Source organism: Camelus ferus, chromosome 13, assembly GCF_009834535.1.
Source record: "Camelus ferus isolate YT-003-E chromosome 13, BCGSAC_Cfer_1.0, whole genome shotgun sequence".
Lineage (NCBI taxonomy): Eukaryota > Metazoa > Chordata > Mammalia > Artiodactyla > Camelidae > Camelus > Camelus ferus.
This window is the reverse complement of record NC_045708.1, coordinates 12,617,342-12,630,054: the sequence shown is the minus strand read 5'-3', so window position 1 is coordinate 12,630,054 and position 12,713 is coordinate 12,617,342. Positions and strand designations below refer to the sequence as shown.

At 53.1% G+C, this 12,713-nt stretch overlaps 1 protein-coding gene across 4 annotated transcripts in view; it reads right to left on the bottom strand.

Moving 5' to 3' along the window:
- Positions 1-12,713, bottom strand: part of PAX7 (paired box 7) — a 101,547-nt gene that overhangs the window by 30,423 nt on the left and 58,411 nt on the right. For all 4 annotated transcript variants that reach the window (XM_006188265.2, XM_032495304.1, XM_032495303.1 and 1 more), the window contains exons 6-7: positions 11,644-11,809; positions 10,310-10,512 (exon numbers count right to left, since the gene is read on the bottom strand). In XM_006188265.2, coding sequence (XP_006188327.2) covers positions 10,310-10,512; positions 11,644-11,809 — 369 coding nt within the window. The remainder of the gene's footprint in view (positions 1-10,309; positions 10,513-11,643; positions 11,810-12,713) is intronic.

Genomic DNA, 12,713 nt, shown 5'->3' with positions numbered 1-12,713 from the left:
AGGCAGGCTGGGTTCAAGTCCAGGCCCTGACACTTGTTAGCAACTGACCTTGGACAAATTATTTAAACTGCATGGTGCCAGTGTCCCCTCCCTGCCCTGCCATTTGTAAAACAGAAATAATTCCAGACCTTGCCCTTCCAAAGGTGATGTTCTGAAGATTAAATGAGATAACGCATGTAATGAGCTTAGCACAACATCTGGTCTGTGGTATATGTGCCCCCCACCTCAGATTGAACCATTACTGTTATTACTTAATATTTGTCTAGTAATAGAAGCCCTTTTAATACACAGATAAAATATGATAAACACACAGGGTAAGGACAACTAATTCAGCATGAGGGGGTGAGGGAAGTCTTCCTGGGAGGGGCCAAGTCTTAAAGAGTAAGTAGGAGTGGGTTTGAAATGATGACTGGGTGATAGAGAAGGAATCCCAGGCAGAGGGAGCAGCAGGTGCAAAGGCTTGGAGGCAGGGGACAGCATGGCCCTTTGGGGACCCTCAAAGTCACCCCCGCCTCTCCTACCTGGAGTCTTGCCTGGCCTTCCAGGTCCGGTTACCGAGCCATTCCGGAGGCCTCCCTCCCGCTGGGGACCCCAGGGACGGACCTGAGCAGCTCTGAGCCTGCCCGCCGTATTAATTGCTAATCTCCCTCATTTTCTTCCCCTCTATCTGCCGGGACTGTCTCGTTCAGAGCCCTCGTGCTAATCAGAAAGAAGGACAAATCCGCTATTTGCATTTTTTCCCACCAAGCCAGGCAGGTCTGGTTGACTAAACCCCTCTGCCTGTTGGGAAGCCCACCAGGCCCAGGCTGGGGTCCCAGGAGGGTGGGGAGGAGGTGCAGGATGGAGAGGCTGAGATTCAACGTGCTCTTGTACAGAGAGCCTGCAGAAATCAAGGACTCTGAGCAGGAAGGTTCCTTACTAGCAGATGGTCCGTCTCTTTCATTGCACAGATAGGAACCTGACTTCTCCAGAGCAGACAGGCATTTACCAAGGTCTCACGGTGGATCAGGAGAAAAGTCTAGAGGGAGCTCAGATCGCCTGACTTTCCAAGCAGTGACCAGGCCTGGCCCGGGCTGACCTAGACCTCTAGTCTCTGAAAAGAATGGCTAATTCAATTTCTAATTAGGGTGAGGAGAAGCAGAGAGGGAAAAACTGTCACATATTCAGCTCTTCCTATCTGCCAGGCATCGTTTCTGGTATTTCGCTTGAAAGTCTCATTTATTTCTCAAAATTCTACAGGATTAGTATTGGCTCTATCTTCCAGCTTAGGCAACTGAAGCTCAGAGAGCTGATGTAACTTGCCTGTGGTCACATAGCAAGTAAGTAGAGAGGACCTGGGATCCCAACTCCGGTCTGTATGATCATTTCACTGTGCCTGTGACGTGTCTGAATTAGACGCTGTTTTAATTTTTGCCATATTATTTGCTGCTGTCTAGTCTGCACCAACCTCCCACCCCTTCCCTTATTTTCCTCTGAGCCAATGCTGCCTCTGCTTTGAGACTCCTCCTCCAGGAAGCCTTCTTTGACCATACCCTCCCTTCTCCAAACTCCTCTGCTCTTCCTATCCTGTCTGATCAGAAATCCCCGGAAACTGTCAGTAAGTGATTCTCTCACTGCTCTTTGGTGGTGAGCGGGGGAAGTAATGTCTCGTCCAAAACATACTTGGTAAGAGCAGAGACAGCCATGTCTTTTTCTTTTTTTGAGCCCTTCTATACGTTGTGTCAATAACATGAGCTAGACAAATGCATTTGAACTGAATTGCACGCAATGAAATTCGAGTGCAAACTAACTGATCAGCTGCCTCAGAAATCTCTTGGGTACAGAGCACAGTGTGTGTTGTCAGGCCTGCGAGGCACCCCAGGGGGTTCACCAGCACTTGCTGGATGCCTACTATGTGCCAGACACTGAGTTCTGTGTGTCACCAGAACGAATCATCACGCACAGAAGACTGCTGCCTCGCCTGCGATCCTACTGAAGACCATGGTCCCCAACACCAAGTAGTGCGTGGAAATACCCAGGTCTCTCCCTCCCCACTAGTTTACGCCAGGCCTTACTCTGCCCAGGGGGAGGGGCAAGGTCGGCTCCCGCCCACACCTTCTTAATGCACAGAGTCTTGATTGCTACAGGTGTATCAGCGGTGGACAAAAAGGAGGCCCAGAGCATCACTTGAAGACAGCCCTCAAGATGCCGTCTTCGCAGAATCCCATCTGGTCTCTAGGAAAGAAGGAAGGCCAGGGTTTCCCCCAGTGATAAAAAGGTCCTGAAGTCACTCGGAAACTAGGCACTAAACCAGTCCCCGAATTCCTAGCAGGGCCTGCACGCAGGCCTGACCCGCCCCCATCACTAGCATTCCAGAAAGTTCCTGATCCCAGTCTCGCCTTTCTGTCCCCCACCCCCTCCGTCCCTTCCACCCAGGAAAAGGGGGTGAGAAAAGCAGAGACGTAAACATGGGTCTGTTTTCACAGGAGACAAGGCGGTCCCGGCCTCCCTCTGTGGGCCGGAGCTGGGCCCCTGATTGACGTGAGCAGGTGGCGTTGTTTGGCAAAGAGCCGCCAGGGGGGAAATAACTCAGCTTTTCCCACTGAGGTAGGTTAACCACGGACAAAAGCAGAGCTGGATGTGAGAGCAGGATCTTGGCAGGGTCTGTCCCCCCAGGAGCTGGCCGGTGCCACGAGGATGCCCAGGGCCTCAAGGCTGATTCTTGGAGCCTGTAGCCCATCCCTGTGCTGGGGTAGGACTGGCTGGGAGTCATGGGGAAGGGGCACTTAGCATGTAAGGAGGCCTGATGTGCTGAGTGGACACTCCCCAGGGCCCCCAACTGGTACCCTGATCGGGGCTGTGATGGGGGCTGGCAGATATGGCTGCTGGGGAGGGGGGCGATCTTGGAGCTGGGCTCTTACTGGTACAGGGAAAGCCAGTTACTGCAAAATAGCATTTGGCTTCAGGTCCAAGAAAATCTGGCCAGATTTTTGGTCCTTTCCACCAGCTGACCCTTGACCCCACACCATCACTATTGGTCACCATGAGAAGTGGGTACATGAGTGGGTGTGTGAGGTGACTCAGTTAGCTTTCCCCTAATCCTGGGAAAAACCAGCATCAGAGCCAGTGTCCTTCCAACTGAGACTGGTCACTCCTTCCATCCCAACTCATCCTTCCCTGGAGCCCAAGGACAGAGCAGGGAGATGGCCTTTCCTGTACTTTCTGCAAAGAAGGATGCTACCTGCACCCTGGCCTCCTCCCTTCCCAAGACTGGAAACCAACTCAAGCATTTTCCAGGAGTGGAGGAGAGAAGGAAGGGGGAAGAGATGGAAGACATGGGGCAGCAGAAAGGCAGAGTTGGGAGGCCAGGGCACGGATTGGGGAGAGGGTGGAGAATGCACACTTATAAAAGCACCTACTGTGTGCCAGGCCCTGTACTCAGATTCTCCCTTGGCTCTCACAGCAGCCCCTGAGAGGTGGGGATTATCCTTCCCACTTTCCAATGAGGAAAATGAAGCCCAGAGGGGTTAGGCCAGCTGTCCCAGGGGCACACAACAGTTTAGAAAGTGGCAGGACCAGAACAACAACTCAAGGCTGCTCGTTGGCAAAGGCCACACGCTTTCTCTTGCCCCAGGCTTCCTCCCACTCACGGGGCCTGCTGGAGAGACCTCCCGGGAAAGAAGAGTCTGGAAGAGACCCTGAGAAGGCAAAAGGAAGGAAGCTGGAGGCAGAAGAGCCGCAGGGAAGGGCGGAGCAGGAAGGGCTGGGCGGAGCCCAGAGAAGCGCTCACTTGGCTGGGGTTAAAGCCCCCATGTTCCTACAACCCGCTAAGCCGGAGAAATGAATTCTGATCCCTCCAAAACCCAACCTTGGAAAATGTGCAAGAGAAGGGTCTCCTTTCAGGGGAGCAGGAAATCCTCCACACCTCCTCCCGACGCCCCGGTAATGCCAGGATGTCCCCAATCTGCTTTGAGGAATGGAGAGATTAAGAATAATAAAAAAATTGCAATAAAATATGTGTGAAGGAGGGGGTAATTGTGGACAAACGCAGCATTCAAATTCATTTTTCAGCTCTTTTACACACCATTTCAATCTTATTTTCTGCTTGTTAATGAGATCTTGTTGCCTGGGCTAGGCAAAACCTTCCAATATCAGGACGTAATTGCACATAATTTTCTCTCCTACCAGTGATTTGCATCAGTTTTTTAAAAATTCTGGGCTATTTAACACCCCACAACCCCCCTCCCCATCTTCCTGCCTACAAATCTCCCCCTCCCTCCTCCTTCCCTGTCCCTGGTCCAGCAAGACTCATTTTGAATGCTTATTATAAACGCATCGTTGCCAATAAAGGGGAAGAAAAAACACATAGAGGAAGTGAGGGGACAGAAAGGCGAAGGGAGTTTCCAGTGGCCACCACAGGATGCCCGGCTCAGTTCCCTTGCGCGGGCGGACGGTCTTGATCTCATCCCGCTGGGAGGGTGATGAGAAGGTGAGCTGCATGGGTCAGGCAGATCTGCCTTAGAACCCCATGGCCACCACTCATGTGCTCTGTGGCCTTTAGCAAGTGACTTAACCTCTCTGTGCCTGTCTCCCCAAGTTCTGTGGGGCTGGAGTAACGTCACAGAAGTAAAGTGCTGGCCAGGGATGGGGGCATCCTGTAAGTGTTCAGCTGATGGAGTACCTTCCCCTGCTGGTTCAGCTTCCCTGGAGGCCTGGTGATGCCAGGAGGGCAGTGGTGGGAGTCTACTGGGGAGACACATTTAGGACACCACATCATACAGAAATGAAAAGTCTTGAGCTTTACTCCTGCTGGTCTCAGAAGGAGGGGGAAGCTTGGCTTTTGAAGGTATAGACTAGGAACCTGGCTATGCTCTTAACTGCCACTGTGGCTTCAAGCCTCCATTTCCCCATAGGGACACAGGACCAACCTTACGGGGCAGAGACAACAGAGCAGCACGGGGGCTCTGTAGCCAGACCATTGGAAGCCTGGCTCTGCCGCTTCCCAGAATCTACCACAAGACCTGGTATGTGATGGGGCTTAATAAATCTTTGTTAGATGGGTGGATGGATGGATGACCCCAGACAAATCCGATGCCTCATCTGTAAGCCAAGGTCACAGGGCAACTGCCAAACTTCGCAGAGTGGAAGCAGGTAAAACGTTTAGCCCCATCTGCAGCTGGCCCGCGGGAAGCATTCGCTCCACGGTCACCGTAACTCTTTCGTGCACGGAAGGGAAAGGAGAAAAGAAAATCAAGATGCAGGGAAGAACAAGGCTAGGTCTACTGTGATCCCGGCTGTGTGATTAACTGCACACTTAGAGAATATTTTTCATTAGTTCTGTGTGGGGGAAATTGTAAATATGGAAATCTCTTTACAGGTTCCTGCAGGTTAAGCTCCAAAGAGAAGCAAAGGGGGTGGATGGTGAATGAGGGAGAATGAAGGACGTCGTGATGAAGCAAGAGGAACAGCGGTGATGAGACCGAAACACCCCCCTTCCTGTGAAGCAGCAGCTGGAGCCCCGGTGTTGGGTCCGGAGCCCTGGGTGTGGGTCCCAGCTTGGCTGCTCACCCACCGTGTGATCTGGGCAATTTCCTCCCCCTCTCTGGACCTCAGTTTCCACTTCCGACTCTAATAGAGTCTGCATCTAGGAAAGTACAGGGAGAAGGCAGCTCCAGTTCCAGGCTGCCCCCCGGGGACACATTACACAGGCCCCCGAGGAAACCCCAGCACAGGGCAGCCTGTCCGTGACCTCCAGCCCAAATGACCCTTGAAATGGCAGAAGCTTGCTCCCGATTTCTTTGCTTGGGAGCTTGGACTGGTCAGCACTGTGGCTATGAATGGCTTCCGCTGTCTGTCTCCCCCATCACGCTGGGGAGTCTCCAAGAGAGGGCTGTGCTTCCACCGTCAGATTGGGGTGCCTAAGGACAAGGGGTTTCTTTCCCAGCAGGCTATGAGTTCCTGAGGACAGGAGCTGGGTCTCTCCTCTCAGATCATGAGCTCCTCAGGAAGGGGCTGTGTCTCCATCATCAGACAGAGGAATCTCTAAAGGGCAGGCCAGGTGTCCCCTTTCTGTCTCTGCCCACCACCCCTAAAAGCCTACCCTGTTCACAATTCCTAGATGTGGGCTGGTAGGAACTGATCCATCTGCAGGAATCAGATCACTCGAAGTGTTGTCACAAAAGCTTTTGTTCTAAGCTGTCCTGAGCTGGTTTCTAAGAGTTATTCCCAAGCCACTGGCCCTTAACCTGGAATGAAGGGGAGAGAGTGGGCTGGGGGCTGCGAGTCCCAGCCTCCGACAAGCCATCAGAGAGGAGGTCAAATGGGCAGTATTTGTTTTCCTTGCACCTCTTCAGAGGGCCCCAGAGCGGAAAGCCAGGGGTGTCCACGTGTTGAGTGCTGAGCCCCTAATCCTATCAGGCTGGGCTTTGGGGGTGGGTGAGGGGCTGGCCCCTAGGGAACCGAACCTCGAGGTCATCCAAACACCCCCTGGAGGCTTTTCCCCATCTGACTCAGTTCCGCCTGTTGGCTCCTAACCTGAGGGCCTGGCCTCAGTGTTCTTATCCATGACATGGGCTGAAGGAGATTTCCCCGCCACTGAGCTGAAGGGACTGGCTGCCGAGATGACTGCTTCTCGCTGCCTGCCAGTCTCTCAAAAAGAGAGAAAGTGTGTGCATTTCTGGGAGGCAGGAGAGCAGTGTGAGTGGTTAAAATCTCAGGCTCTAGAGATGAGCATTGAATCTTGGCTTTGGCCCTCAGGTGGATTAACATACAGAAAACACTGAGAAGAGGGTCTGAACATCACAGGAGCTTGGAAGGTTTAGCTGCCCTCATTGGTCTGTATTAAATATATTGTATGACTTGCTGTTTGATTCTGTTTATTGCTTCTCTGTCCTGTTAAACTGCCAGCTCCTCTAGAGCAGGGGTCCTCATCTCTCATGGTCACTGATTTACCCACGTGCGGAGAACAGTGCCTGGCACGTAGCAGGCACTCCGTAACTACCTTTATATTAGAGTCGGGGGACAGGCACGGAGCTGACATGAGTAAACAGCTTTTCCACGAGATTCTGCTGGGCAGTCTCTCCGTGGAGTCTCTGAGGCTTGGCAGTACCCACTTCCCATGCTGGGTCTGAGACAAGGACCTGGGTCCGCCCCCGGGGAGGAGGCACGTCCTCCCCAGGCAGCATCAAGCCCACCAGCGTGATGAGCAGATGCTCCAAGTGCAACCCTAATGTAATCCGTTTGGGCTTTTGTAAGAACCAGGGCCAAGGCTACCTGAGTGACAGCGGACCTGAGATCCTGGATGAGGGGAGATGGTGCTGGCCCCATAGCCCTCATGGGGGTCCCATCCCAGATGGGGTTTCTCCTCTCCCTGCTGTTCAGGTGAGCTACAGAGAAACTCCTCATGGAGGAGAAACAGGACATGGTAGTGGATCTGTCTTGGTGGAGAACCCCCACACCCACCCTCCTGGGACCACAGAGATGTGCTGAACGTGTGTAGTCGGCCTGCTCGGAAGGAAGACAGAGTTTACTGGGAATCAGAGCTCAGAAATGCCAGGAACTTCTGTATAAGACCCAGAAACGCCCCCCTCGCTGCCCCCTTCCTTCAGGAAGTGTTCGTAGCTCCACCCCGGCAGTTCACGTGCACAGAAGCACACAGCCTGCCCTGGCCCCCGTGACCGCCCTGCGAGCAGCCCCCTCTCCCTGCTCCAGCAGCTGTTCACCTCCTGGTCCCCTATGCCCCTGTCAGACCTTCCATTTGTCTTCACACCTTTGGTGGGAACCTCTGGGCAAGTCTCCGAAGTTCACCCAATCCATCATGCCCCCACACCCTCTCTGCCCTGAGGAATGGGGAGGAAACCTGGAGGGCCTCTTGGAGGATGGGTGAGGGTCCAGCTTGGACGGGGAGAAGGTTGGGATTGATCTGGCTGCTCAAAGTAGTGGGTCGGGTTCTCTTCCTCCTCCTCCCTCCCTCCCTGAGGCTCATTTCTGGGCCCAGCCAGTGCAGGACACATCCTCATTCTTTAATCCCACTGCTGAGCTATGTTCTAGAAGCCAGGGGCCCCTTGTATGCCAGTCTCTTCTCTGCCCTGTGAAGAAGATGCTGCTTTGATGATAAACCTCCACCCACACTGAGAAGGGTGGGCTGGGAAGAGCAGTGGTCAGAGAGCCAGGTGTCCTGGACTCTCAGGCCTGGCCCAGCCAATGTGTCCTGGGCCCTCCAACTGAAAAGTGGGATGGGGGGCCCACCTAATCTCAGTACCCCTCTTCAGATTTCCAAGTGATGCTTCTTCAAATTGTTCTGTAATATAAGGCCAGGCCTGGACCACATTCTCAGATGTGGACACCTCAGGTCTCTGCAGCCATCCTCACCTGGCTGGTTCTGGATCCCCTTGTGTCTAAACTTGGCTCTGGAAGGTTAGCTTAGCCGGTTCATCATCCTTGGCACTAACGAGATGGAGGTAGTGGCCTTGAACCCCGATGAGGCCAATTAGATTCTATTGGAAAAACATTCTGGTCTGCAGGCTGCGTCACCCCCACAATGTGGGGCCCACGAGGATGTGGTGCTTTACCACTGAGAGCCTGGCCTTCAACTGCTTCTGTTCACAGGACACTCAACTCTGCACTGGACCTGGGCTAAGCGCTTTATGTATATCATTTCATTCGACCCTAAACAACCCTATGAGGTAGGTGCTAGCATTGTCCCCATGTCATGGATGGGAAAGCTGAGGTGTAGAGAGGGGAAGGGATCTTACCCACAAGTAAACGATGAAACGGAAATTCAGTCAGCCCTCAACCACACACAGGAATAGAGGCAAAAGGAATGAACACAAAACATGCAGAAAATTAACATTTGGGGGAATCTTTTAGACCAAGGGTAGCCTTTTTTCTGTAACAACCAGAGAGTACATGTAGGCTTTCAGGCCACGCAAAAGCCTGCAACATGATCTCTTTTGAAACTACTAAATTCTGATGTTACAGCACAAGAGCAGCCATGAGTATGTAAATGAATGGACATGGCTGTGTTCCAATAAAACTTTATTTACAAAAACAGGTTGTTGGATGGAAGTGGCCTGGGGGATTGTAGCTGATCTCCCCTTTGGCCCCTATTTTCCTTCAGGCAACAGATTTCTCATACCAACCATATTGTTCTGGTAATAGGGGAGCAGGAAGGGAACTGATGTTGATTTGGCCCCTATTTTGTTCCAGGCTCTGTGCTAAGCGCTTTGACCCATTAGCATGTTGAATGCAGAGAACACCCTTCTTAGGAGGTTAGCAATTCTTTGTTTAATCACTCTTCTGTTAAATGGGGGATACACTAAGGCTCAGAGATGCTCTGAGTAGTGCAGCCTCACCTCTTCTACCACGTAACAGCTGTTCAGGTAAGTTTGCATTATCTGTGTTCTCACCACAGACAGAGAGGTGTCTCAGAAGGTGGAAGGAAGGGTAAAAGGAGTCTTGGATTTAATTCCTTCCACTGGGGATATTTAAGAGCCTGCTATAGCTACAAAAATGAACTCAGCAGTTCCTCCAGTTTGCTAGAACTTCCAGCATCACGGAGTCCTGTTCCCCAAACCCACCAATAACCACCACCAGCCTCAGCCTCATCTTTCTGACTCCATCTAAAGATGGTCCCATGACTTTCATCAGCATCATCGGGCAATGAGTGACTTAACCAGCAACCAATCATATGCGAATGAATAGAGTTCCCAGACCCAATGGGAGTAGAGTTCCCCAGCTAGAACCGCCCCACCACAGTTCTCTCCACCAATAGGATGTGGTCCTGCCTTTTACTCATTGGTCACTCCTCATGAAAGGCGAAAGATGGAGCACAGGAAGAACTCCTGGGTCTAGAACAAAACCCCAACCACAGTCAGCATCCCATAGGAAATGGTGCAAGGCTTCCACCAGCACACCATCTGAAAATGCTTGACTTTTCTGGAGTGAACAGCCACGAAGAAGCTGGTGGGCCAGTTTAATAAGTTCTGGGTGGCTAACCAGTCAGGAGCAAGTCTATAATACGGTATCTGTCTCTGGGTAACGAGAAGTATGGAAACCTTTTCTCTCCATCCGCCCACTGCATCACCCAGGTCTCCAGCTTGAAGAAGATAAACCCAGGGTAAAGGGTCACAGAATATAGACAAGTGAAAGTGGAAGGAGCAGTTCCGCCTCCCACTTAACTATTTCAAGGTGTCCAACAGCCAGTGGGTTTGGTGGAGAGCAGCGAATTCTTCCCCAAGGGAGAGCCAGCCTGTGTCTCCCAGAGCCCTTGCTGACTGGGCTGGCGAGCATCTGGCAGTGGGACCCGGGGAAGAGAGGCGAGGCCACCTACCTGAGGAGACAGGCCGTTGCTGACGGGGTTCATGTGGTTGGAGGGCGCCGCCGGGTTCATGAAGCTGTCCGAGTAGCTGGAGAAGCTATGGCGGGCTCCGTAGGCAGAGCTGGTGTCCGCGGCTGCCGCGGCCGCAGCCAGCCCGCCCTGGTGCATGGTGGACGGCGGGAGGGGCTGGGGCCGGTGCACGGTGCTGCCGCCATCTGCGGAGAGACCCAGGAGCGGGCTTGAGCAAGCGGCCTCACCCCAGAGGGTGAGGGAAGGTAAAGCGCCTCCTGCTTGGAAGGTAGACCCTGAGCCTCCTTCTCCCAGCCTCCAGCCAGTGGAGGGAGAGGGGAGGCGACCGCCTTCCCTCGCTACTTGGGACAGGACAACGAGCTTCTGGGGAGGACACTGGGATTGGGCAAGCCTTGACTGACAGCCAATCAATACTCCAGATAACCTCTAGGCACCTACAGTTACCGGCCCTGATCTCAGCGGTCGACACATAGCAGGTGCTCAATAAACCTTATCTGGACTGAACGTCAGAGCTCGTTGAGGACTCTGTCAATCTGCCCAGGCCTCTCCTGATAGCATTTTGTGAGCACTGACCACTCGCCAGGTGCTTTTACAAATACTAAGAATGGGAAGCGAGAATATGATTACCATTTTACAGATGAAGAAACCAAGGCTCAGTGAGATGCAAGGTAACAAGGTTAGTGAGTGGGGAGCCGGGGTTTGAACTGCTGTCCTGTTCCTAGCTACTGGGCTGTTACTCCTCTCTGTCACGGCCCCTCCATGCAGCCTTCCAGAAGATGGGACAGTCACCCTTGGCAATGGTTGAGTTTCTTATCAAGAATCACAGGGAGGCCTCTCTCCTCAGCCTCCAGAATTCCAGCCTGCCAGTCCTTTAAGAGGGAGCCACGGGGCTCCATGAGGCAGAAGTCAAGTAGTGGAACTCTTAATGTGTGCTGGGGAGGGGGCAGAGTCTGGGACCGGAGCCAGGGAGGGAGGGGAGCTACCCTTCTCTGCCTACAGGGCTCACCACCATTTCTTCTGCATTTTAATGAGACCCAGGAGATTGACATGACTTTACAGTTGGAGAAACTCTGTTCTGACCGTGTGCATGGAGGCTACCTTGCTCATCTTCCCCTGGATGCAGAGTGAAGAAGTTCAAGGGCAGAACCCCATCTCTTTTGTCTTAATAGTCTATCCACATGAAAGTAGACAAATGATCATTAAAAAACACCCAAACCTTCTTATTCCTTCTTTGTTAAGGAAGGAGGCAGACGGGGGCCGGGGGAGGGAGGGTGAAAGGATATGGCTGAGATGCCAGGGTGGGGCTGAGCACTCACCTTGGGAGATGGTGGTGGTGGGGTAGGTGGAGTCCGGCAGCTGGTAGGGGGGCAGCGTGGGCATGCCGGTGGGCGGGAAGCCGCCTGGCAGAAGGTGGTTGAACGCTGCCAGCTGGTTGGCTCCTGCCTGCTTACGCCAACGGGCACGGCGGTTACTGAACCAGACCTGGGGGATGGAGAGCGGAGCATGGAGAGCCCTCAGCCTGGCTCCTGGCAGGGATCTGAGACATAGCTAGAACCGGTCCCCCGAGCCATCACCCTCGATCAAGCCGGCATCCTCCGCAGGAGGACAGTTTGCAGAGCGCTTTTATAGGTGCCATCGCATTCTGTCTTCTCGACCACCCAGTGAGGAAGTCATTATCATGACCTGCATCTTACAGATGAGCAAACTGAGACCCAGAGAGAGTGGGGAACTTGCCTACGTGACAGGGTGGGTCAGAGGCACAGCCAGGTCTGAGTGACTCTGTCCAACGCCCTTTCACTGTAGCTGCTCCTGCCCTGAAGGCTGTCAGTGGGTGACCATCCTTGTTCCGACACACGCTCACTCTCCACCTCCTCCAGGAAGCCCCCCAGGAGGAAGCCATACATCGAGAACCCACCTGAATGAGACCCACCTGCCAGACTCAGATGTAAAAGCCAGTTCTTGGTCAAGAGCCTGAGGCCCTGCTTGGCTTATGCTGCACGGGCCCCCTTGTATAGGAAAGCCCACCTCACACAGACATATACATAGACCCATGAGGCATGCCCTACTAGCCCCATTCCCCAGAAGGGGAAACTGAGGCTCACAGAGGTCCAATCACTTGCCTAAGGCCACACTGCTAGTCTGTAATGGATCAAACTTCAATCAGTCTGATTTTCTAGAACCCTCTTGTCTGAATTCGCAGCCAGTTCCCTGGGACCGGCCAGAGAAAGAGAATGGGCATGGGAAGTGGGGCTGCTCTGGGGAAACTCTTTTCTACCTTTGGACTTTGCACATGCTGTTCCCTCTAACCCTAATACTCTTCCCACTGCTGGTTCCTTGGCCTGCAGGGCTCAGCGGAAATGCCTCCTGCTCCAGTGATGGATCCCTG